Consider the following 26,536-nt stretch of genomic DNA (forward strand, 5'->3'; position numbering starts at 1 on the left):
ATAAATAAATAAATAAATAAATAAATAAATAAATAAATAAATATGTGTGACTCCCATGTACTGGGATTAAAGGTGTGAGCCAACACTGCCTGGCCCTGTTTCTCTTTGAGACTGGATCAGTCTAGTGTAGCCCAGGGTAGACTTCAGCTCACAGAGATCTGTCTGCCTCTGCCTCCCGACCCCCAACCTACCTCTGGCAGCAGTAACCTTCTAATTGTCTAGCTAGCTCTGATCATGAGACGATGATCAACCAGACCATACTTGGATCAAGACAGCCTGAGGATGCATGCATACTCATTGCTCACTTTCTTTTGTCCCTCCCTTCTATCACTCCAGAGTTCTTGCTAGCTCCTTGAAAATGGTGCATGAGATGCTGCTAGCTGCTGTGCTTCTCAGCGTAGCCATACTGAATGATGAATCTCTTTCCTAATTTACCGTTCCTTTTGTCATTTGGTTTTGGGTATGGGTGACCAAACCTGATCTATCTGGATCCGTCAAAGTCATATCTCCACTGGTTTTGGAATCCCATAACCACTCCTGATCTAGTATCCACAAAAGAGTACTCGGTTTAAAAAAAATCCGTCACCGCACTATTCTGACTTCTTTGGTGAATCTTGCACTTTCTTTTGTTGACAGAAAAAGACTCCCGGACCTCCATTTGGCACTCAGATTTGGAAAGGCCTCTGCATAGGGTCTAAGCAGCTGACAAATGCCCCAGCCCCGATACTCAAAGGCCCCAAGGTGCTACAGATGCGCCAGTTCTTCCAGCATGAGGTCATAAAGAATGAGGTCAAGCTGGGGCTGCAGATTTCCCTTAAGGTAACAGGATCGGGGTGATGCAAGCCCTCCCCCAAAGGATCAGGAACAAAGTCAGTCACTCCTGTCCATTTCCTGAAGAGCCGGAAAACATCTAGTTTTACCAATATTTAGAATAACATTTGAATGTCAGTCAGTCTCCCAGTACAGAAGGTTAAAAGGTAAAGGATGTTTAATGATTTCTATATTAACTTGTAGGAGTCGTTAACGGGCCCAACAGGTGTTGCTATAATTAAAAAAAAAAAACGTTTTATGTACAGTTTCTGTATAGTCTTCTTTCTTTCTGACTACATGAAAAACTAATACTCTCTGGAGAAAATGTAGAACCACATATTAATCAGGTACTGGTTCGTGGATAAAAAGAGTTGCTGTTTTGAAATGGTCTAAGACTTTATAAAAATATGACTGGTTGTGGCATCGTATCGCTAGCATCTTTCCAAGTTTAACTCCCTCATCATGGACATTATATGCTGTTTATGGCTATATGCTCACAACCCGTACTGATGGATGCTGATCAAATATCCGTGGGAGGGAATATATTTCATCAAGGAGCAAAGGCATGGACTAAGTGACTTAAGTCTGTGGAAAGAGTCATAGAGGCAATCCTGAGGGACCCAGGAATCATCTTCCTCAGGGTATTAACTTTAGTGAGAAGGATGCTGAAGCTCGGTGTTAGAAGCAGGGCTCTGTGCAGGTCTCTCCTGAGGCTTTAAAGGCTCACTTGTGGGCAGAGAAAGACTTGACTCATTTCTATTAACCTACTAAGAAAAGGTTTTCCCGTGCTTGACCAGTTAACTGTTTGCAGAGAGGTGTGAACTTATCCCCTTAGTCCTGTTGGAATGTTCCAAGTTGGGTGGTGGTGATGGTGCATACCATTAATCCCAGCACTTGGGAGGCAGAGGCAGGTGGATCTCTGTAAGTTTGAAGCCAGTCTGGTCTACAGAGCAAGTTCCAGACAACCAAGGCTACACTGAGAAACCCTTTCACGAAAAATCAAAATGAAATAAAATAAAAAGCACTTGTAATGTTCCAAGTTGACATTGACCATGTTGTTCTCTTTATTTGCCTAGTTCTTGACGGCTATCCATTTGTTTCACTGTTCTGATGTAGGATTATATAAACCATATTCTAAAGAAGGAAGACGAGCTACAGGAAATGACAGTCAAGGATTCCAGGACGGAGGAAGAAAGAGGCAATGCTGCAGACCTCCTTAAGCTGGTTATGGTGAGTGGATGTCCTACAGACCAGTGTTCCTGCTGCTGTCTTCCTGTCAGGGCCTTCCAGACAAAGTACACGTGGAATCAGCCACGTCACCATCAGGGCCTCCAGGACAGAATGCATGTGGAACAGGCACATGAGGATCCTTCCGAGACTCTGAAACATTCACTTCATCCTCATCATAGCTTACTCCATGCTAATTGGATTATGGATTTGTTGAAATTTTCAAACATATCTTTCTTTGGCTCTTCCTTTACTTACAAATAATCCTGAGATCCTGAAATAAAAGATATTTATAAGTATATGTAATTATTATTTTACTATGAATATATGCTATTGATTTTACTTTAAGAAACTCTTTATTGAAATATTGAATAACTTAATGAATGTGAAAGAAAAGTAATTTCCATAATGACAAATGATTTCCATTCTTAGAAATTTATTAAACAACAGAACAACAAAATATTTAAATAAATTGTATAATGGTATATTTTAAAAAAGCAAATTCACTTTATAGATTTTTCCAGAATAAGTCAAACTGAGCACAAAAAGAATTCTTCTAAGCAAAGTATTTCCATGCTTAACTATAATTAACATCAAGTAATTCTGATCTTTATTTCAGTCTTTCCCTAAAATGGAGGAAACTACAAAAAGTCACGTTACTGAAGGTAACTGGAATTTCATATTTTTCTCCAGTCTCTCAACAGAGTCCAAAAGGACTCCTGAAATACACCTGTCTGCCAGTCTGTTTCCCACAGCCAGTCCTCACGTAAATCCCCTTCGCTTCTACACTTGCCACGCTCTCTTACAGTGGTTTAATGTTTCGTTGTTCCCTGAAAACAGTGATTCCCTCCTTAATTCACCTTTAACTCTCCTTTGTTAAATAAAAAAAACACTGACATTTACCTTCTTTTTTACCTGAACCCCATAGAAGATAGCTAATAGCCAGCAGTCAGCTGACCAATGCCCCCATGTCCACGCACATAGCTTCCAAACAAGTGCACAGACATTGACCACACCTTCGACCCTTCTCCACTGTATGTTGTAAGACAAACAGCTGCTCTCAAAGGCGAGCCTCCCTGGCCCCAGCAAGCTTGGCCATATCACAGCAACAGCACTAGAAGTCTTACTGGGGTTTTGCCTTCCGTTATATGACAGAGGCCCTAAGCTGGCTACCTTGGGCTTCACTGAACCCTCCGACATGTCCAGTTTATCTTCCACGGTCTTGACTCATATTCTTGTTCTGTTGCTACTGTTGTTATTGTTTATTTAGATTTTTCTTCTTAAGATTTCACATTGTAACAGTGATATTTAACTAAAAGTGACAGGCAGCTACTCCCTCAGGTGACCATTATGGAAGAGACCATTACAGTCACCGATACTCTTCTGTCCATGAATTCTGTCGCACACTTCTATGAGGCAGGCCCTGCAATAGAGTTACCAGTGAACATAAATACAAAAGGCCTTATTAAAACTAAATTTTGGGTAAATAATAAATAATCTGAATTGTAAGTGTGCCCCAAATACAGCATGCTACATACTTATCTTTAGAAACTATGTTTAACTAAAGTGCAAACTTCATTTACCTTTACCCTATGTTTGATCTTACAAACTTACCTTGGGTTATTTGAGCTTGTCACTCCTGGTTCAAGAAAACAGGTATGAGTGATGGAGGCAAACCCACAGGCCACCCAATAGTAACAGTTAAACAAACTGTATTTCTCAGATTGCTGCAGGAGGGAAACAGCATCCGTAAAACTAACCTTGATGGTTACCAGTGGTGATACAAAGTCAGCATCTCCCACTGTATTTCCTAAGATGTTCTTTAAGGTGGCTCCTCCAAAGCCATGCGTTTTACAATTAAACAAGTTTGGATAATATTTTATATTGTCTTACTTTCTTTAAGACTTACAACATACAGTAATTAAAGGCACAGAGAAGTCTCACAAGAAGAAAACTTACTTATCCTGGTCTAAATCAGTGTTTTGTAAGTTTTCCTGTCTTGACCAGGTATCCTATTCTTTCTCTGACAAATGATATCTCACTGAGGCCATATGCCATAGACAAACTCTAAGAGCTATCACCCACATTTCAAAACTGTGATATTCAGATCTTTGGAACTGGATAATAGGTACATGTTTAGGAAAAGAACCTCGGTATGAAAGCCAATCTGCTTTAATATGAGAAAATTCAGCTCCTTGCCATACAGTTTTCCTAGTGATGGAGGGTACAAATATTTATGTTTGAATCATAAAGATGATGTTCAATAACAGAACATGCCATGGAAAGTCGTCTAGTTGTTAAGCTTGGGTATGGAAGTTTTCCAAAACCATCAGTAAAGTTCAGATGAGTAATTGTGCAACAAAGAAATGTTATAAATGAGTCAATGCTAACACTGAATGTGGTATTTTTTAAGTTGCAGCCCACCTAACGGATTTGTTCAAGCAATCTATGGCTTCAACTCCAGTATGTTCCCCAGACACATTCTCTAAAGATTTCTTTGAAAAGAAATGGAGGTAAGTGATGCTGGCTGTCCTTTCTGGTCAGTGCTGGCATACACAGGGAAAGGAGGGGTGTGGGGATCATTGCAGCCCTTCTCCCATGGCACAGTGATGATGTGGCCCTGTCATGTGGGGGCACTGCCTATTTCACCACATTTTCTTCTTTTCACATAGGGGTGCGTCACCAGGAAAGAGTTGGAAAGAAAAGCTCGAGCAACAGAGGTAATTCTGACCCAGGGTAAACATAAGGCTGTGAAAATCCGAGTTGTGGGGTCTTAGAGCTCAGTAGGCTGCCACCTGACACTTCAACAAGACAAGGTGGCACTTGGGGCAGCCTGTTAGGCCGTAGGTAGATGTAGATGCCCCCATCTCCTGCAGTTGAGTCCTCTGGTCCCTTTTCACGCTTCTGGTGATTCTAACATACTCATAAACATTCGTCGTATACACTCAGGGTCCCCATTGCTTGCTTCAGGAATGTGTCCTGAGTGCATTGATGTTGGTTTTCCCTACAGTCTGCACTTAAGATTTCAACTCCAGTTTTTTATCCATTAAGGAAACCAATTATATTTATATATCTGGGGCGAGGTGGTCATTTGTACACAATAGTGTTGTTAGTTGTTTTTCACTCTTTACTCCTTGGGGGCCCACCACCCAGCTCACAGATAAATCAAACAAAGACCCTTTTTCTGACTTATGAATGCCCAGTCTTGGCTTAGTTTATTTCCAGCCAGCTTTTCTTTTCTTTTTATAATTTTTAATTTTTTTAAAAAAAACTGTCTTTTTTCATTTTATATACCATTCCCAATTTCCACTCCCTCCTGTCCTCCTGCTCTCTCCCCCTTTTTTAAAAATTTCTTTAAAAAAAAAAAACCCAACCAGATTTTCTTAACTTAAAAGATCTACCTTTTGCCTCTGGGCTTTTACATTTTTCAATTCTGTGTAACTTTTCTTACCATCTTACTCCTTGTCCATCTGTGTAGCTGGGTGCTGGCCCATGCATTCTCCTCTCTTCCTTTTTCTTGCTCCCCTCCTCTTTCTCTCCTATTTATTCTCTCTTCCTGGAAGCTCCACCTAGTTCTCTCTTCTGTCTAGCTGTTGACCATTCAGCTCTTTATTAGACAAATCAGGTGTTTTAGACAGGTAAAGGAACACAGCTTCAGAGAGTTAAACAAATGCAATGTAAAAGAAGGGAACACATCTTTGCATCTTTAAACAAATGTTCCACATCATAAATAAAGGTAACACATATTCAACTAATATTCCACAACATGTCTCCCTTTTGTCTAAATAAAAATGAAAGGTTTTGATTTTAACATAGTAAAACTATACACAACAAAAACAGTTATTAAGCAAGAATTACATTCACAATATTCAGTACATTTGTATTTAGCAAATTCAGAGGAAATACTCCATTATCTATTTTATCATAGTGATTCCAAAGTTTTATGCCTAATTTACTTTCTATCATTACTAAGGAAAACTATAACAGTAATTATATGGTCTTTAACTCCATCAAAGACCCTAGAAGGATGTAATATTACCAGAGACATCTGACTCCCTGGACAGACATCCAAAGTTCCTCTGCAATGTTGTAGCATCCATCTTCACCTACAGACCCAGAATATTAGGCAGACTCTTCTATGGAGCAGGAATTTTAAAGGACTACCCTACTCCTCTTGGCAAAGTTCAAGAGTCACTTCCCTGTGAGTCCTGTATATCTAATCTGCATAGCACACTGTCAACAGTAAAGGCAAAATTAATTTTTTTGCCCAAAATCAGCCTTGCCACATTAAAAGCAAACTCTATATGGAGTTTCTTTACTGCCCATCATCCTTTTATGAAGTATATTGGTGCTATCAGGAGCTGATGTATCTCACTGTCATGAAAATCCTTAGGTTATTAAACATCTTAAATGCCATATTATATAGGTCTTTGAAGTGTTTGAAAGTCATCTATTGGTCTAAAATATACATGTTTAACCTTGAAAACATACCCAATGTGGTTGTAAGTTTGATTATTATAGATTAACTACTAACCTCATTCCTTAATTATACTTGATATTTTTTAAATAAGCTGCATAAGCATAAAACCCCAAACAAGAGTAAAAAATATACATACAATGTAAAAAAAATACTTTAAATTTTGCATTGCATGCCTATGCAAAATATTTGACATCAATAGTTGTCTTTGTATTCTAAATTCCTATATTTCCATAAATGATAACAAGCATCCATAATTCACCAAATAACCAACAACCCCCCACCCCAATTCTTGGGAATATGGATGTCATGTTCTCCAGACTGCTTCTGTCTGTGGACAAAGACATCTTTAGGGGTCCCTGAGAAAATTGGGATAATGGTCAAGTACTAGGAAGACCAACTGTAACCTTTGTTGATATGGATCATCGGTCAAGATTCAGGACGTCTTCCTGATCAAACCTGATTTATATCAACCCTGAAGAAATCCACAGCCTCTTGTTTTCTATGAGATCTAAAGCAAAGCATTTCTCCAAAGCATTTTTTGAGTTCCATTTTACAAACACATTTTTGACTCCCACTTTAAAGTTAAGGCATTCCTAAAGTACATAGACTATTTCAATAGTTCCTCTTTCAATTCCAGGTCTCTTTGTAGCCGATGTTTGCTTATCGGCAATCAAAAATTGAAAATCAGCACAATACTATATAGGACCAAGATTCCCTGTGTATTTTCCGTCATTATGTGATTTACTCTTTTTATATTACTTTATGTATCTCTTTAAAGACTTTCCTCTATTATTTTTAAACTATTTATTTTGTTCTAAGACTTTCTATATCCTTTATCTTTTCCTAAGCCTATGCACATTATTAAACACACTGTAAACTGTTTAGAGGGTTTTTCATCTGGATCTATCTTTACTGTGTATCTCTAGTTTTTGTTGACCGCATGAGCCTTTAGACTTCTAAGTGGCATGGTTAGGACCTCCATGTGGTTTTGGCAGCTGTCTCCACCCACCTCCTGGTTTGTGAAAGCCATGCCTAAAGTTTGTGGCTCAGTTGGAGGTGCATGACCAAGAGCCGCAGTCAACCCCCAGCTAAGGAATGTCAGGGCACTGCTCTGTGGCAGGCATTTTTTTACTTAGGTTTTTTTTGTCTGTTTAGTGTAGAAAGGCTGTTTAAGTGTTCTGATGTAAGGCAGAGTTTCTTAAAGGGGCTGTATCCAGTCTTGTTTTTCAGCTTCCTTAGGCCCTAAGAATATTTGAGCCTCACATTGATACACCAAAATATAGTAATTAAAGGTTTTTTTTTTTCCTTTCTTTTTTACTCTTTGGGGACCCACCACCAAGCTCCTTAATAAGCCACACAGAGACTTTTTCTTAGGTATAAATGGCCAACCCTGGCTTGGCTTGTTTCTAGCTAGCTTTTCTTAAATTATCCCATCTATCTTTTGCCTCTGGGCTTTATTTTTTTTTCTATTTCTGTATATCTTTTCTTTCCTTTGTACTCCATGTCTGACTGTGTTGCTGGGTGGTTGACCTTGGCATCTCCCTCTCCTCCTTTCTCAGTCCCTCTTTTTTCTCTCCCCTTCTCTTCATTCTCTCGGCCTGGCAGCCCCGCCTGTTTCTCTCCTGCCTCGCTATTGGCCATTCAGCTCTTTATTAGACCATTCAGCTCTTTCAGACATGCAGAGTAACACAGCTTCACTGAGTTAAACAAATGCAACATAAAAGAATGCAAGACATCTTTGCATCATTAAACATTCCACATCATAAACAAATGTAACACATCTTCAACTAATATCCACCACACATGAGTTGCTCCTTTCAGAAACATCGCCTTCATTTAGGTGTTGGGTTACATTTTGGGATGTATTTTGTTTCTCCACTTACAAGGTTGAACTGGAGGATGTATGTTGTCAGTAGTGGAAGACGCCTTTTGTTCCTACACATCTTAGGTCCCTGGCTGAGATCTCTGGAACAAAAGACAGACTGGTCAGTGGAAAGAATATGGATTTGTTTACATTTAATGTGAGACAGGGGATGTCATAAAGAAATGAAAATCCAAAAAGAAGACTGGGCCTGCATATCTCTATGCCCCATTTGATGAATAGGGAATTATGAATAAATATGACAGAAAAAGAGTATCACCTAATAGTAATAAACTGGCAGAACCAATGGGGCCTGAGTGCTCAGATAGTCAGGCAGCCCTCCATCTTCCAGACAGAGATGCTCTTTTCTTCTTTGCATGGAGAGGGCACGACTCCTAGGGGTCTCATGACCTTCTTCAAGGAAAGGCTAGAAAAACCCTTTCCAGGTTTTCTGGCCTAGAAACAGTGTATGAGAGGTTGCCAGTGGGGAATGAGACTGGATGTTCAGGGGACAGCGGGAGACAGTGACTTGCTTTTTTAAAATGTACTTTTAAATTTTGTTACCAATCTCAAATTGCTATTCCTATAAGATGATGGACATGGCTAATAAGAAGAAGAATATCATCATGACCCCAAAATGATGAGAATTAACATGATGATTGTTTAAGCTCTCTGACAACTTCGTACATGCATTCAGTGCATTCCAGCTGCAGCTTTGAACATGCATTCAGTGCATTCTAGTTGCAGCTTCGTACATGCATTCAGTGCATTCCAGCTGCAGCTTTGAACATGCACTCATGCATTCCAGCTGCAACTTTGAACATGCACTCAGTGCATTCCAGCTGCTGTTTTTCCTGCATCCCTCTTGTCCTTCTCCTACCCCTCCCAGCCTCTCTCTCACTCCCTTTCCCCTTTTCACCCCCTCCCCCATCCCTGTCCCTTCTCGGATTCATAACTTTAGTTTGTTGTGTGACTCATTTAGTCAGAGCTGTCTATGTGACTATGGATTGAGACTTTCCACTAGAGCTTGGTGGGGACATCAGTAGATACACAAACAAAGGCACTATCTCCCTCTCTCTGAGTCTAACAAGCAAGGCATAGGGCCCCCTGAGTCCCTCCTACATCTGTCAGGCCCGTTCTTGTACAGGGTCTGTACATACATACATAGTTGTCAAGCGCCTATGAATATACTCTTTGAGCACCTTTTAAATTCTGTGCTTATTCATGAGTTACCCACTATTTTAACGATTGAAATACAAGTGTGAGTAGTTCATCACAGCTAGGGAAGGCGAGATCCATAATTAAATGTGTGGCATGAACAGAAAAAAAAATGGGAACAAGAAATGTGGGCCGAGGATAAGATAACCAGTATGTCAGGGGCACGGAAAGTGTACAGCGAATACGAGGTCCTATGGAAGAACCAACACTGAGCCTAGAACAAAGAGATGTAGGCCTCTGGATTTCCAGGTTCACTGCCTCCTGCTTATGAACAGCTGTAAGAGAGCCGTGGACAACTTCCAGCCTGCCCGGCTTGATGGGAAAGTCCCCTCAAGGCAGGAGACAGAGGTATTTCAAGGGCAAATTAAAGTTGTTTAAATAAGATGGGCATGCGGTCTGTGTACGGTCACTGGTCTCAGAGTCAGCATGTCTAGGGGCAGCTACAGTATGATTTCTTGTGAACTCTACTATGCCAACTGACTGTTTTACTTCAGGGATTCGGTTTATTTACCTATAAAATATGAGGATTATCAGTCTGGATAGCTGACTGTTGCTTAGAAGGTACAGTTGTCAAGATCACAAGATTAAAGATGTATAATCCAGCTTGTTCAGCTCCACCCTGTATTGATTATGCCATAGAATAGGTATCTAGTCTCCCTACACCTTGAGGTTATTACTATAAAATGGAGATAACAAGGCTTACCCAATAACCCCAGTTTAGAGCCCCTGCCTTGGCCTTCCCAGTAGAGGCTTTATGATTAGGAAAACCCAGCTCACAGCAGTGCCGTGGCTGCTCCTGCTACTGCAATAATGGAAGCCTGTGACTGTCACTTCAACTCCAGAGAACCTCACAACATAAAAAAAAAAAAAACCTCAACCACTGGCACCTTGGCATCATTAGACCCTGTCTCATACAAAAATCTGATTCAGGGAAATGCAAATCAAGACAACTTTAAGATACCATCTTACACCTGTCAGAATGGCTAAAATGAAAAACACCAATGATAGCCTTTGCTGGAGAGGGTGTGGAGAAAGGGGTACACTCATCCATTGCTGGTGGGAATGCAAACTTGTGCAACCACTCTGGAAAGCAGTGTGGCGGTTCCTCAGGAAATTCGAGATCAACCTACCCCTGGACCCAGCAATACCACTCTTGGGAATATATCCAAGAGAGGCCCTATCATACAACAAAAGTATATGCTCAACTATGTTCATAGCAGCATTGTTTGTAATAGCCAGAACCTGGAAACAACCTAGATGCCCTTCAATAGAAGAATGGATGAAGAAAGTATGGAATATATACATATTAGAGTACTACTCAGCAGTAAAAAACAAGAACTTCTTGAAGTTTGCGTACAAATGGATGGAAATAGAAAACACTATCCTGAGTGAGGTAAGCCAGACCCAAAAAGAGGAACATGGGATGTACTCACTCATATTTGGTTTCTAGCCATAATTAAAGGACAGTGAGCTTACAATTTGCAATCCTAGAGAAGCTAAATAAGAAGGTGAATCCAAAGACAAACATATAGGCATCCCCCTGAATATTAACCTTCATCAGGCGATGAAAGGAGACAGAGACAGAGACCCAAATTGGAGCACCGGACAGAAATCTCAAGGTCCAAATCAGGAGCAGAAGGAGGGGGAGCACGAGCAAGGAACTCAGGACCGCGAGGGGTACACCCACATTCTGAGACAATGGGGATGTTCCTTCGGGAATTCACCAAGGCCAGCTGGCCTGAGTCTGAAAAAGCATGGGATAAAACCGGACTTGCTGAACATAGCGGACAATGAGGACTACAGAGAACTCAAGAACAAGGGCAAGGGGTTTTTGATCCTACTGCACGTGCTGGCTTTGGGGGGGCCTGGGCGGTTTGGATGCTCAACTTACTAAACCTGGATGGAGGTGGGCGGTCCTTGGACTTCCCACAGGTCAGGGAGCCCTGATGGCTCTTCAAGCTGATGAGGGAGAGGGACTTGTTCGGAGGAGGGGGAGGGAAATGGGAGGCGGTGGCGGGGAGGAGGCGGAAATCCTCAATAAATAAATAAAAGAAGAAAAAAAAATCTGATTCACAAAGATTTATAAAGTAAGAAATGTGTCTGCAAACTGTGAACACAACACCCCCAATAAAAAGACTCTGGGTGTCACACACCTTGAATCCCAGTAATTGGAAGGCAGAGGCAGATGGGTCTCTGTGTGCTCAAGGCCAAGTGTCTACAAAGCCAGTTCCAGGCCAGCCAAGACTAGGTAGTGAGACCCTGCCTCAAGGGGAAACAAAAGAGTCCATTCAGTTTTTTCTTCTCAGTTTTACTGTCAGTGAGTGCGGTGGGATCCAGTGGGACCCGGGGCTAAAGCACGGGCAAAGAACTTTTCAATGTGTTTTGTGTGTTCTTTTGCATATCATTGTGGAAATGTGAACCAGGAACACTATTGAGAAAACACAAAATTACCTGTCGCAAATTAGGAACAAAGAAGTACCACCTTATTTTAAGTCTGAACTGGGCCCGCTATTTAAGACACAGGTAAATGAACGTAATTCATAATAATTTAATTTCTATAAAATGATGCTCTGCATGTTAATCTGTTAGCTTTTTTCCTGATGCTGTTTATTTGCCTATTGTAGCAATCTGACCAAATAAATCTCACGTTTCCCATCTATTTTCACACAAGCACATGGAGGGGACTTTCCCCCCTTCCCTCGTGTATGCCACCCTCTTTTGCTTCCTTTCTAAGGTTTTCTTTGGGCCACGTCCTTGCTGTTGTTTATTTGCCAACCGCTAACAAACTCTAATTATGGTTTGGTTTCATCAGAGCTTCATCAGTCCTCAACTGTTAAAAAAAACCATTAAGTTAGTGTGGGCTCTTAGACCCCCAGAGACACCGAACATTCTCCTCTTCCACGCGAACCCACTCCTAAGACCCTAAGCCACAGACTAACCTGCCATTTAATGCCCTTCACTGCTCCTTCCTGCCCCTCACAGCCCCTCATGGCCCCTCGCTGCCCCTCATGGCCTCTCACTCCCCCTCACAGCCCCTCACTGCCCCTCACTGCCCCTCACAGCCCCTCACTGCCCCTCACGGCCCCACACGGCCCCCTCACTGCCTTTCACTGCCCCTCACGGCCCCTCGCTGCCCCTCACGGCCCCTCGCTGGCCCTCACAGGCCCCTCGCTGCCCCTCATGGCCCCTCGCTGCCCCTCACAGGCCCCTCGCTGCCCCTTGCTGCCCCTCACAGTCCCTCAAAGTTCCTCACAGCCTCTCAGAGTCCCTCACCGCTGAAGCTTCAAAACAAAGTGAACACTTTCATGTGTCCACAATGCCCTGGAGTTCTCAAAAATTAAGGATACTATTATTAATCAGAGGAAATTTCAAAAGCCACAACTGGTTAACGAAGACTAGAGGTCAATTAGTCTCTTACAGAATTTCAGCTTTCAACTTCCTCCTCGGAGTCTTGTCAGCAGTGCCTGTTGACTTAACTAACATTTGTGACAGTTGCATAAAATGAGTGTGTATCTGAAGTACATCCTGTGCGTTTCCTTTAAGTATGGTTATCTGGAGAAGCTTTCCAAAAACCTGCCTCCTATTACAAAGAAAACGGAAGACACAGCCACAGCAGCTGTTCCGGATCTGCATTCAGGTAAGGTGTTTATATGACCCCTATTCCTGTCACCTGACCTGAACTGAGTCACACCCATCCGGCCCCTTGTGGCTCTCTAATTCTTACTGACCATTGTGTTAATGATAACTAGTGACAGGGTTTGCTATTACCTGCATACTACAGATATGCCTGAATTATATAAGGGGAGAAAGACATAAATCGAATTTCAGATTCATTTCTTGTGCCTAAGTGGGTTTAGATCTGACTAACCAAAGGATTAATGAAAGGTTTTTTGAGAACGTGGCATTCACATGGTCTCAAAATAACATGCATGTTTGTTAATTACAGCAAATAAAATGAAAATACATGAACAATGGAGATGCAGTATTTGACACCTTAGTTAAGAAGTCAAGTTTCACCAAATGGAAGGCTGTCTACCACTGAGAGTCTTTCTCTTGGAGTACATAGTAACTATACAGAATTCATGTCAAAAATCCTCGATTCGAATCTAATGAAGAGGACCTAGTAGATAAATGTGTACCTGTCTGTAGACAGTGCACAGTGCAGCTGCGGTGGTCTCTTCAAACAAGCCAGTGTCAGGATAGATGTTTCGTCCATCGTAGAGCCCTTGGTCAACAGGCATGTGACCTTGGGTTCAGTCCCAGCACTTCAGACACACACTCAGAGTCAGTACCTTTAAACCAAATGATGGGACAATTGTTGTCATTCCAAAGACACTGAAAGTCACAAGTTTTATTAGGGTACTATTTAATGGAGGGCATTGTAGAATTGTTCATTTCTTAGAGATAGTGATGGGAGCATGGATGAAAAGAGGACGTCCATATTCTCAGCAGATGGATGCTGACAGGGTTGACAATGAAATGGGATTTCGTACTTCTTCTTAGTAAAAAAGTACAAAGACCCTGGTAGAAGTTTCCACTGCTGAATGTCATCCCTACAGTTCATCTACCCAGAATGTGTGTGGCCAGAAAAAAAAGGCATATTCTTTCAAATAGAGCTTGCTAAGCAGAGATCGAGGCTGGAGAAATCACTTGTAGTTGTGGTGAGACGAGATCAGGTGATCTGAGTTCATGGGCTCTGTGTTATCAGTTAAACTTGCCACACCTTGGAGAAACAAGAGTAAGCCAAGCCCACTCCACCGGGGCAGCTGCAGCTAGCAGTATGCTCATCCAGGTTTCACATATACACAAGCTAAAATCTATGTGCCTCCCCAATCATGCATACATTTTTTTAAACTTTGTTTCATATTGTACCTGTTTCTTAAAGATGCCTGTTTTAATGAAGAGATAAATTTTTGGAAATCATTTTTGTTTAGTAGGTGAATGCAGAGGCAGATTGCTTAGCCTCAGGCTGGAGACAGTTCCAGCTGGCCATAATGCCCACAAGATCCAGCCAGTTCCTAGGGAGTATTTGCTCTGCAGGAGCTGCCTTGTTTGTTAGTGGCAAACACCAATCATTATGAATAATCTCTCAATGATGGCCTTGTACCATCATCATATGAGGAGAATGGGGAGCACTTTTTTCATTGAGAAATTCATTGTTCCGTGTTGTCTGTACAAGTGCTAGCTGTCCCTGTTTCATTGGCCATAACGTAACTTGCATTGTTTGGGGACTTGCAGATTCCACACTGACTTCAGGTGTAGAACAAGAAGCTGCAAATATACCTCCCCTTCCAAAAGAAGAGGTTGCTGAGAATATCAAGGAGCCTACTAGCCTAAGTGATACTGAAAATGTAACTCAACCTATCAAGAAGTCTTCTAACCAAAACCAAACTGAAAATTTAGCACAACCTTCCCAAGAGTCTGAGAGTCAAAAGGAAACCGAAATTGTAACCAAATCTACCAAGGAATCCGATATTCAGAACAAAAGTGAAACTTTAAAAATAGCTACTAAGAAGTCTGCTAGCCAAAATCAACTTGAAATTTTAACAAAATTTGCCAAGGAGACTGCAAGCCAAAACCAACTTGAAAATGTCACCAGACCTCCTAATGAAGGTATGGCCGCCACCGCCACTTGCTTTATCTCACAGGTTCAAAGTAAATGCTGTATTTCTTCAGAATACAGTATTCTCCTGTCTTTTGTCTCTTGCACTGAGATTTCAGGCACCTACTGCCATGCCCAAACATGGATGCTGAAGATCTAAGCTCGGGTCTTCATGTGCAGCAAGTGCTCCACTAACTGACCCTTTTCCTGGCACCTCCAAATGTATACGTTTAAGAGATTACTCGGGGGAGGAAAAGTGGTGTTGGTTGCTCCTCTAGAGTACTAAGATTCTATTCCAAGCAGCCACATGGAGCTTCCAACCATCTGTAACTCCGGTTCCTGGATAGCCAATATCTCTTCTGGCTACCTTGGGCACCAGATATACATAGTTCATAGGCATACATGCAGGCAAAACACTCATGCATGCAAAAGTTTTAAAAGAAGCAATTACACCATTTGAGAAGATGAAGCAATATGATTATAAATTTAGGCTAGCCTGTCTCTAGCTGCCGGGTGCTGGGATTAAAAGCATGGTCCACCACCACCTGGCTTCTAAGAAAATCTTAAACAAGAGTGGAAACATGTAGAGTATTTTCTAACAAAATATAACCATAAATTTGTGTTAATATACAAAAATCCATACTAATGTAAAATATTTGGGATTAATAGTTGCTTTTTAGTTTAAAGTAAATTCAGTAATCTACCCTTTCACCCTGTCATTCCTATAGCCCACTTTTTCTCTTTTTAAAAAAGATCCTTGAATCTAATCTCCTTTGTTCAGCATTTTTCCTGACCATAACCAATAACAATTTGTAACCAACTCCCCTAAAGGATCCATAACCCATCAAATGACCAAAAACCACCCACCATACCTGTTGGGAGTCTGGGTATCATGTTCTCTAGACTGCTTCCTGTTGCATTTTTAGGGGGCCTTGAGAAAATTGAGATAATGGTCAAGTCCTGAGAGAGCTAGCTGTACTTTTCTTTTAAGTCTATGTATGATGGGAAAGTGTAAAGCTTCTCCGAAGTCCTGGATGGAATAGTGTGTGATGCTGGGCCAGCTCAGCTAGCAGCTTTAAAATTGTTCTGAATGCATAATTTTGAGGAAACTGCTACAGAAGCATTTTGGGAGGCTAGATAACCTGGGCTACTTGTTTCCATTGGGTGTTTGGTCCTTTATTCATTCTGAAAACACACAAACTTTTAGAGGTTATATGTACATATATATAACATATCATATATCATATTTATATACATTGCAAATATACTATATCATATATTTATATCTAATCTGCATTAGTACAAGAATGGAATGTGCAGTGTGTACAAGTCAGCTAAAGATGTATCTTTTTGTTCTGCATTTGAGCAGGTAAAAGGCATCTGTCAGCTTTATACGTTCATTTGTCCTGTACAACAAAACCTTTATCCATGCCATATAAAAGGATGACATTTAATAATAAGTCATAAGAACTCTGCAGCCAACAAGATTTATCACGTCCCATCCAGTCTCAGAGCTGTTACCATGTAAAGGAATCGGCATATATGTCACCTATCCTTTAGTCTTCTTGGTCTCTTTTTTATGTCTGTAGCCAAGATTTTCAGGAGGTCTCTCCCAGTCAAATCTGATCATTAATTTTGAAGAGAACCATAACTTTGTTACCTGTGAAAACAAAGGCATAACCTCTCCTCCAGTGCAATATATTTTCTGACTTCCATTTTAAAATTAAGATTTCCTTAAAATTTATAGGTTGGTCAATTTATCAGTTTACAGAATAAAATGTCTCTCAACAGCTATGTTTTTTTTGTACATTAACATTTTTTAAAAACAAAAAAAGCACACTGGAACCAGACACCCTGTGTATTTCCCATCTTCACGTGGCTTATTTTTTTTTATATTACTTTACTCTTTCTTTAAAGACTTGTTATTTTTAAACTACTTTTTCTGTGACTGTCTATACCCATTTTCTTTTCTCTAGCTTCCAAGCACATTTTTAAGCATGCTCTATTTGTTCAGAGATTTTTCTCAGCCTGGACCTGGCTTTCTGGGCATCTGCAGCATTCTATAACTATGAGACAAACCTTGAATGCCCACACCAGCTGCTGAATGACTCTAGCAGCTGGCTCCATCCATCGGAGCCTCATGTGGATGAATTTACTGCCTCAGGTTGGGGAAGCTGTTATGTTCATGATGTGGCTGGCATTTTTACCTAGCATGCCAGATGCTCAAGTGCTCTGCTGCCCAGCAGGTCCTCTGAAAACAGCCGCACCTCTGTATGCAGAGCCTACCTGAGAAATGGCTCTCTTAGGCTCTCTGTGGATATTGAGGCCCCATGTTAACCATCGTATGTAAGCATACTTTTCTTTGTGCCACCAGCTCCTGAATGATGACAGAGACTTATTGTTAATTATGAATACTCACCCTATAGCTTAGGCTTGTTCCTAACTTGTTGGTAGAAGTTTCTGTCCTTCCCAGTCCCACAGCCATTCAGTCCCAAAGAAAAACACAGAGGCCTACATTAATTATAAACTGGTTGGCCTATTAGATCAGGCTCTTTTCTTACATCTTAAATTAGCTCATAATTCTTGTTTGTGTTAGCCACATGGCTTGGTACCTTTTATCAGCAAAGCATTCTCATCTTGCTTCCTCTGTGTCTGGGTGCATCTTTCCTCTTCCCAGAAGTCTGCTGTTCATGTCACCCCACCTCTACTTCCTGCCTAGTCTCCCCTTCTATACTTCCTGTCTGGCTACTATAATAATAATAATAATGGTATATTATTATTATTGTAATATATAATAATAATAAAATCAGCATTTTATTAAAGCAATACAACTGACAAATCTTTACAGGGTACAAGATCATTGTCCCACAGCACTAACTAGCTCTTATAACTTAAATTAACCAATATATATTAATCTACATTCTATGATGTGGCATCACCACTCTTCCACCTTGCATCTTCTGTTTCCTCTCTGTGTCTCCTGCCATGTCCCACATGCCTTGATTCCTCCTCTTCTCTCTACCTGGAAGTCCAGCCTATACCTCCTTCCTAGCTTTTGGCCATTCAGCTTTTTATTATACCAGTCACAGCAATATACCTTCACACAGTGTACAAATATCCCACAACACACAAAGACATAAAAGATCCCTGTGATGGTTGTGATAAGAGCTTGTGGCAAAAGAATGAAGTAGTAGAAGTTGGGGGAAGCAGGAAGTGACAGAAATTGTGCAGATAAAAATTATCAAAGACTTGGATTCACATGGCCAAGTGGAGAGGATGAAAGACGGGCTGAGGAGATGGCCTAGTTGGTAAAACGCCTACCACACAGCATGAGGACTTGAGTTTAACCACCCAGACACCCACATATGAAGACCTGGATGCAACAGCGCATGCCTGTCATTCCAGAGATATGGAGGCAGAGACAGGAGGATCCTGGAGCTTGCTGGCCAGCAAGACTAATCAAGTTGGTAGGTCCCCGATTCAGCAAGAGATTCTGTCTCAAAGGTTGAGGTGGAAAGCAATTGAAGAAGATACCCAGCATAAATATCTAGCCTCTGCACATCTCATGCACCACAGTACACACATACACAGAAATGTGTACATACACATTCAACATATACACACATAAGAGAAAGACGATAAGAAGCTAATTACTTAGAAATATGTCGTGGACGTGAAGCCAGTAAGCCTGAATGAGTATGTGAGAAAAAAAGGAGGATCAAGATTCCAAAGTTAACTTATTTAACATGCTATGGGGCAAATAATTTGTAGTTCTTCCATTGCTTCTTCTGCCAGAAATAATGGCATGCACATGAATATATGCATAAGAGGCTTATGAAAATTGAGCTGCTTAATGTACATGAACTGCTTAGTGCAGCACATGGCACATGGCATACTCCTCATCGGCATTTTCTATCAGGGGTAATAACCGTGTGAGCAGATAATTAGTCTCCATTGGATCCAGCTGTTAACAATGGATGCCTACATGAAGAATGGTGGCCCGTAGACATCAGAACGCTAACTGCTAAGCTCTACCTCCAGAGATTCTGCTTGCTTTGATTGACAGTGGGGCCTGTCTAACCTATGGCCTGGGAATCTGTTTTTCCAGAAGCTACCCTGAGATAGCAGTGCCTAGAAAGTTTTGGGGCCCTGTGGAATCTGATTCGTGTTTCACATTCCAACTCCGACACTCATTAACTATCTCTTTGACGAGTTCATTTTTCTTCTGAATTTCTGCTCTCCTCATCTGTAAAGAGGTAGAACATGCTGTGTTCACTAGGGCTCTTTGATTTTTTAAATGAGAAAACACAAATTCAATTAAAAATGGGAGAGGTAGTAGGTTTACTTCTGCTCAAAAGCAAACCAGAGACAAGGAGTTGGGGCCAGCCCCGCAGGTGGCTGACTCTGGCTCCTAGGCCTTCCATGAGTGCATGTTTGCTAGTTTGCTTGTCTTCACGTTCTCACTGCCTTCCTTTTGTCCCATCGACTTCTTTCCTTCACTTGGTTCTGTTCTCATCTACAAAGGACAGGTTACTTCCACGTGGCAGGCATTCTGACCCTAGAGGCCCAATCCAGCTCTTCCAGATCTACAATTCAATAGGCAAAATGGTGTTATCCCTGACAGCTTTGGTAGAATTATCCAGACACATTCTTTATGGCTCTACTTGGGGCATGTGCCATGCTGATGACCAAATGCCATGGACCCCGATGGATGTGGGTTAAGACTGAAAGTGGAAGGAGGTCTAGCTAGGACACTGAGATTAGCCGCTGGTAGGCTCCCTTCAGCTGCTTTAGGCTCCCTCAGACCCCTCAAAGCCCTCAGCACCCTTCCCTCCAGGTCCTGTCAACCCCTCCTCAGCTTCCTACGGCAGCCTCTTGCTTCTAGTGTCCTCACTGTCCTCACTTAGATGGTTTTTCAAAAGCAAAGCGAGTTGCTCTATATAGAACTAATTTCCAATGTGGTGCAAACTCAGGTCTTTTTTTCCTCACTTTGTGACCTGAAGCACCCCCAAATTTGTGTGTGCGCATGCACACATGCAATTGTCCGCTACTTGTGTGCAGGTGTCTGCAGAGGCTAAAAAAGAGTGTCAGATTCTTCACTGACTGGTGGGATGACAGGTGGTTGTGAGCTTCCCGAAGTGGATACTAGAATGTGAACTCAGGTCCTCTGGAAAAGCAGCAAGTACTCAGCCATCACTGAGCCATCTCTCCAGTACCCCCACCCCAACAAAAGAGTTTTAAGTGGGATGACTTAAGTACAATTTTTAGTTCAACCTCCTGACTATTTGGAGGAAATATTAACAGCGGTAGCTTTGGGGATGATTCATCTCTTCACCCTCCAAATGACTGTGCAAGTCTAAAGATATAAACATCTGGTTTAATTCATTTATAATTACTATGCCATATTATAGAGCTATAGAAATCAAAATAGAATCTAAATTTCTTAATGGCGTACCCCCTTAGTACAAGGAAATCTTTCGGAGTTGCTGTTTCAGCAGCTGCTCTTGCTCGTTTCATGGTAAGGATCCTGAAAGTGTATGGCGAGCTCATCATAGGGAAGTTACAAGAAAACTAAGAATTCTAGTTTCTTAGTGATGCCAACAGCATCTGCCTGCCATCTCATAGAGAAGTTGTAAGAAACAGAGATAGGGTAATACATGTAGAACAGCCTCGCAAAATGTACAAATAGAAAATGGGACCTGATAAAAGCTTTCATTTCTTTTAAACAAGCGCTCTAGGGCTTAATGACAGGGAAGGAGATGGAGAAATGGCTCAGCCATCCAGAGCATTGATTGTTCTTGTAGAAAAAGAGATTTATTTCCCAGAACACACATCAGACAGTTTACAACCACCTGTAACTTAAGGTCCAGGGGATCCAATGCCTTCTTCTGACCTCTGGGGCACATTCACCTACACACACACACACACACACACACACACACACACACACACACACACACACTAACAAGCACATGCACATGTACACACACTTGCACATGCAAATACACGCACATATGCATGCCCATAAATAAAAAAGTAAATATTTTTTTGAAAAACTAAAAACTAACTTGAAAAAAATGACTAGAGAAGTTTCCAGGCTGGTCCATGCTTACCTATGCTCTGGCAATGTGACGTGTATCTTAGCTGTGCCCTGATTTATGCTTTTTCTCTAACAGAACCAGACATTTTTACGCCGATCAAAATTCCAACCCAGTCATTGCTGCAGGATGTTACTGGACAAGCAAGAAAAGAGAAAGTGAGGTTACCTCATTATCTGATGGGTTCCAAGCCCAAGTCTCAACCTCTTGCCAAGGTAACAGAGAAACATGGGCACGTCTCCCAGGGCATTCTGGGTAACTGAAATCACTGAGGCCCATGCCTGTCCTGTACCCTACCTACTCTTTCTCCACGGGGGCATAGAAAAGACAGTGCCTTGCTGCCACTGGCTCACACCAGCTTCTGAGTTCCATCAGCCAGTTGGCAGGTTCCTAGGAACGGTCACTTTGGAGAGAATTATTCAGGTGCTCTCTACTGGCTAAAGGGATCACTAGCCTCCCATCTCATTGTTAGCCAAGGCTATGCCATTTTTAAACTTCCTCCATTCTGGGTAAAAGGTGATAATTCCTAAAGCTACAGTCTTCTGTATTTGCAGAACTAAAGTCACTTGTTGGCCTAGAAGCTTGCCCTCCCTGCCCTGTGGGCCCTCAGTTAAGGACAATGACCAGGGCTATATGCTGGTCACCTGGCATTCTATGCTCAACACTGCCTGGTCCCTTCTAGGAACTGCCAGCCCTGGGCCAAAAGAAAAGGAAACTTTTTAATCTCCTTTCGCAACTGCTTCCTCTGAAGCCTGTAAGAAGGGACCCTTGACTCTGTCACACGTGTTAGATGTCTGAGGTAGCATAAAGAGACAGAAGACAGAAAGAAACCAGAGTTTGACTTCAACAGATGGGGCTGTGTGAGTTAGCACAGCACACTGAGGGGAACCTCCTCTCGGGTAATGAAGGGAGCCAGCAATGGGGGAAAGCTAGCTGGGGGTGAGGGAGGGGCTTTGAAGTGAGGACGTTGATGCGGGTGTAGGGGCTATGTGTGGATCTGTAGTCTCTTGGGAGACAGGCTGGCTGTCCCTGTAGACACTTCCCTTTGGGTGAGGGCAGCTGAATCTCACAGGAATCCTGTTTTACAGCTACGCTATCAGTGGGGCCTACAGTCTTCTCTGAGCCCTTGCCTGTCTGTCTGTGGCGTTAACAACCTATCTTATAACCTCTAACCCCAAAGGACTGTGCCCCTGAACTGAAATTCCAAAACCTTCCACTTAACAATGTTTAGGATAAAGTCCAAAGAACTTAGGCCAGCACCAAGTATGATCTCGTGTTGCTAGAAATAAAACAATAAATTCAAGAGTTTGCTGGAAACAGTTTTTAATATATAATTCTGCATAATGGGATGCCAGCATACAGAAAAGGCAAAAATGACTGGCTGGCTTTGATAAGACAGTGGTTTTTTAAAGGTTGTTGTCCTATGTTATGGTCATACTGTCCCATCCCACCCATCATGAGAAATCCTTGTTCTCTTCCCCTGTAGATCAGGACATGCCCTCTTCCCAAATTCCTTACCTTGTTGGCTTAGGATACAAAATTATACCTACCTATTAAATAATTTGAGACTTGAGACGGCCCCCTCTCATGATCTTGGGCTCAGTCACATCACAGAGTTTCCAGTTCTCAATGTCCCGAGAGCAGCAGGCACCAGCCACCCTCCAGAGGGAAAGAGCCCAGCCCCTCTCATTCTCTGTGACTCCAATGAGCACTAAGAGCTCCTCATATTGAAAATGGAGCATTACAATATATTTGTTAAAGCTTGCTCTTTAGCCGGGCTGTGGTGGCGCACGCCTTTAATCCCAGCACTCGGGAGGCAGAGGCAGGCAGATCTCTGTGAGTTCGAGGCCAGCCTGGTCTACAAGAGCTAGTTCCAGGACAGGAACCAAAAGCTACGGACAAACCCTGTCTCGAAAAATCAAAAAAAAAAAAAAAAAAAACTTGCTCTTTTACCCTACCCCGCCTGGCTCACTCTCCTTCAGCCACTGCAGCTTTCTCTTGTCTCTCTCTTCCTCAGCACCTTTTAGATAAAGTTTTCCCACCAGCTCTGATAGGAATGCTTCTTTATGCTCACAAGTTAAAAAAAAAAAAACTATCATTTCTTTACTACCATGACAGATGCTGGCTGTCATATTAGAATATCTTGTATATGTAACTGATAATCACGCTTGGAAGCTTGGCTGTGCATATGAATTACATAGCAGTTTGTCAAATATGCAGATTCAGACTTTCTAAGTCAGATGTGTGACAGGGGTGTCTGCAGTTTCATCTCCTGATGACATCGGTGATGAGCGGAGGGCAGAGATTCCTCTGTGACTTCCTGATCAGCACAGTTAGAAATACCAGAGAACTTTTTAAATGTCCACCCCTCCTCACTCCAGACACAGGGAATCTGAAACTCCCAGAACAGGAACAGGAACCTTGAGTCTTCCAGAAGACTCTGCAGGAAGTTAACCAACTCTTGATCACCACTGCCCCAGAGGAAAGAACATGGATCTGAGAATTAGGCGAACCTGGGGTAGAGATTTTGCTACTTAAGCATTTAAGCAAATGACCTTTAAGCTCTAAATGTGTACTTTCTTTTATTTAAGGCAAAACCTAAAATAATTTTTATATGTAATAGGTTTTCTGCCCCCCAAGCCCCACTATAAGTTTCCCCACTGATGCAGTAAGCCAGATTAAGCTGAATTCAAAAAGTTACTGAGAACAATTCATAGGTAGATTATCAGGTCTCAGAGAACTAAAGCAGGGAGATGTTATGAGTTGTAGGCAAGGGATGATGATGTGTCTTCCACAAGCTGGATTTGTGCCCAAATATGGTCTAAAGATCAAAAGCTGAGTGCTTAGGTGGGGACTTGGGTGACTGACAGTTTCAGGGGAGGAAGCTGCAGCTGCCACCAGCAATGAGGAACTGGGCTTTCCAGTGCCTTTCTTTTGTTCAGAGACTCTCTGGTAGGGTGGAGAGAGGAATAGGACTTTCCACATCATGCAGGGGAGAGTTTGAGGCTCCAGTTGAACAATGGGGATGTTGTAAGGACTGCATGAGATCATAAATCTTTTACGTCTTCCCTTGGCCAAGTAGTCATCCTCCTCTGGTGTCAGCAGTGTCTTCTTTAATCAGAAACTCCCCCTTTTACTTTATCAATTTTTCTGCTCTCCAAAGGTGGAAGATTCCGTTGGGGGAAAAGTGAATACGTCTTCCATTGCATCTGCGGCTATTTATAACACAAACGCATCCCCTTTCGGGTTCCACCTTCTCCCACCGGCGGTGAAGTTTGGGGTGCTTAAAGAGGGACACAGCTATGCAACCATTGTGAAACTCAAGAATGTCGGTGTGGACTTCTGCAGGTGGGGCAAAGGCACCAAGTGCCTGCTTGTGTTCCTCTAAAGATTGTCTCTCCTGTATTGATGACTCTTAGCCAAACTATAACGACATTTTGAATCCTGAATAATCATAGTTCATTTCTTTATGCATTCATTCACTCTTCGACAAATCAGCTATGACTGGGCTCCACTAATGTGATAGCTGCTCTCATACCTTCTGTAAATCATATCTCACGTTTCAGTAGGAGCCACTCACTCAACTCTTAATTTGACCTAGCAAAGAACAAACAATTTGTACAAGCACTGCAATAATCAATACTCAGAACTTGAAAGCATATGTCCTTCTTTTCTTTGTGTTGCTGATATAAGCGCCATGACCAAAGCAACTTAAAGAAGAAAGGGTTTGTTTTCATTTACACTATTCCATCATGAAGGGCAGGAACTCAAGTAAGGAACGTGGATTTAGGAAAAGAAGCGGAGACCATGGGGGAACACTGTTTACTGGCCTGCTTTCTTACACAACTCAGAACCATCGATCCAGGGTGGCAGCACCCAATGTGGGCTGGGACTTCCTCCATCAATCATTGATCAAGACAATACACCCATAGTGTCAGGTCCAGCCTTGACAAAAATACCACTTGCCAGGGTAGGGGCATGGGGATTTAGAAATATTAGTAAAGAATACGAAGATGCAAGTAAAAATAATAAAACAGAGGAACATACTGAATAGTGCCAGGAAGGAGTTCTAGTGAATATCACTAGATATGAAATCACCCACATTTAATTTCCAATTACCTAAATTACCTCAACCCTAAGAGGTAGTAATAAGATTTAAAAAAACTGCAGTAACATAATACGAGGAAATGAACAGACCAGTTGAAGGTCACAGGCTACATCCATAGTTAAACATTCTGTTGCTAGGACAAAACAAGTCACACTCATACCCTAGACCAAAGCATTCTGTAGGCAAATCACTCCCTGGGTGTAATCTAATGTTATCTCCTTAAGGGAATTGGAACTTTAGTTGGATCCTTAGACTTTTGTTTGAGGCAGAAACATACCTAGTTCTCTCTCTTTTTTAAAAGGTTTCTTTTTTTTAAGATTTATTTATTAAGCATACAATGTACCACTGGCAAGGAAGGCACCAGGTCTCATTACAGATGGTTGTGAGCCACCGTGTGGCTGCTGGGAATTGAACCCGGGACCTCTGGAAGAGCAGCCAGTGCTCTTAACCTCTGAGCCATCTCTCCAGCCCCACATACCTACTTCTCTATTACTGAAATACAAGGTCTGGCTATTAGCTACACCTGTTGACAATAACCTTGAGAAAGCAGAACTCTCTACTCTGAATCTAGGCGGGACCTTTGCTTGAGGTAGAAACACGATAACCTTGAAGGAATAGAGGTAAGTTCCAATTCTCTGACCTTTGGTCAAGTGGAAATAGGCTCACATTTTTGGACCTCCACACCACAGACTTGCTCACAGGCCAATCTGATGAACACAGTTTCTCATCTGGTTACCTCTTCCCAGGTATGCCAAATTGACAATTGATATTAGCCATCACACTGTATTTAAATAATCACCAACTGTGATGATCTCAATCAACATTTGTTTATACCTGATAGGGAAAGCTCTCTCAAAAGGTATTAGGCACATTTAAGAACTATGACATGTTATCATAGGATACATAAATATTTCCAAAGATTATTGCAGTGGTGCAAGTATTTTTTGTGTCAAGAGCAGCCAGAATCTACTCATTCAGTGGGAATTTTATATATAATACATTTCGCCTGCCCCCGATCCTCATGTAGGTCTCAGACTTGTTTGCTCTACACCTCTATCGCTTTGTATATGTTATTGTAATATTTATTTATTTATTTATTTATTTATTTATTTATTTATTTATTTATTTATTT

The 26,536-nt window shown here is 41.7% G+C and overlaps 1 protein-coding gene across 1 annotated transcript in view; it reads left to right on the plus strand.

The window, feature by feature from the left end:
- The window catches only part of Spag17 (sperm associated antigen 17), a 234,078-nt gene that overhangs the window by 182,134 nt on the left and 25,408 nt on the right, over positions 1-26,536 (plus strand). Inside the window, exons 36-45 of the mRNA XM_026784085.1 lie at positions 637-819; positions 1,927-2,040; positions 2,657-2,702; positions 4,451-4,550; positions 4,710-4,757; positions 12,020-12,119; positions 13,140-13,233; positions 14,835-15,209; positions 21,375-21,511; positions 24,460-24,644. Of these exons, the coding sequence (XP_026639886.1) occupies positions 637-819; positions 1,927-2,040; positions 2,657-2,702; positions 4,451-4,550; positions 4,710-4,757; positions 12,020-12,119; positions 13,140-13,233; positions 14,835-15,209; positions 21,375-21,511; positions 24,460-24,644 (1,382 nt within the window). The remainder of the gene's footprint in view (positions 1-636; positions 820-1,926; positions 2,041-2,656; positions 2,703-4,450; positions 4,551-4,709; positions 4,758-12,019; positions 12,120-13,139; positions 13,234-14,834; positions 15,210-21,374; positions 21,512-24,459; positions 24,645-26,536) is intronic.

This window comes from Microtus ochrogaster, chromosome 21 (assembly GCF_000317375.1).
Source record: "Microtus ochrogaster isolate Prairie Vole_2 chromosome 21, MicOch1.0, whole genome shotgun sequence".
Taxonomy (NCBI): domain Eukaryota; kingdom Metazoa; phylum Chordata; class Mammalia; order Rodentia; family Cricetidae; genus Microtus; species Microtus ochrogaster.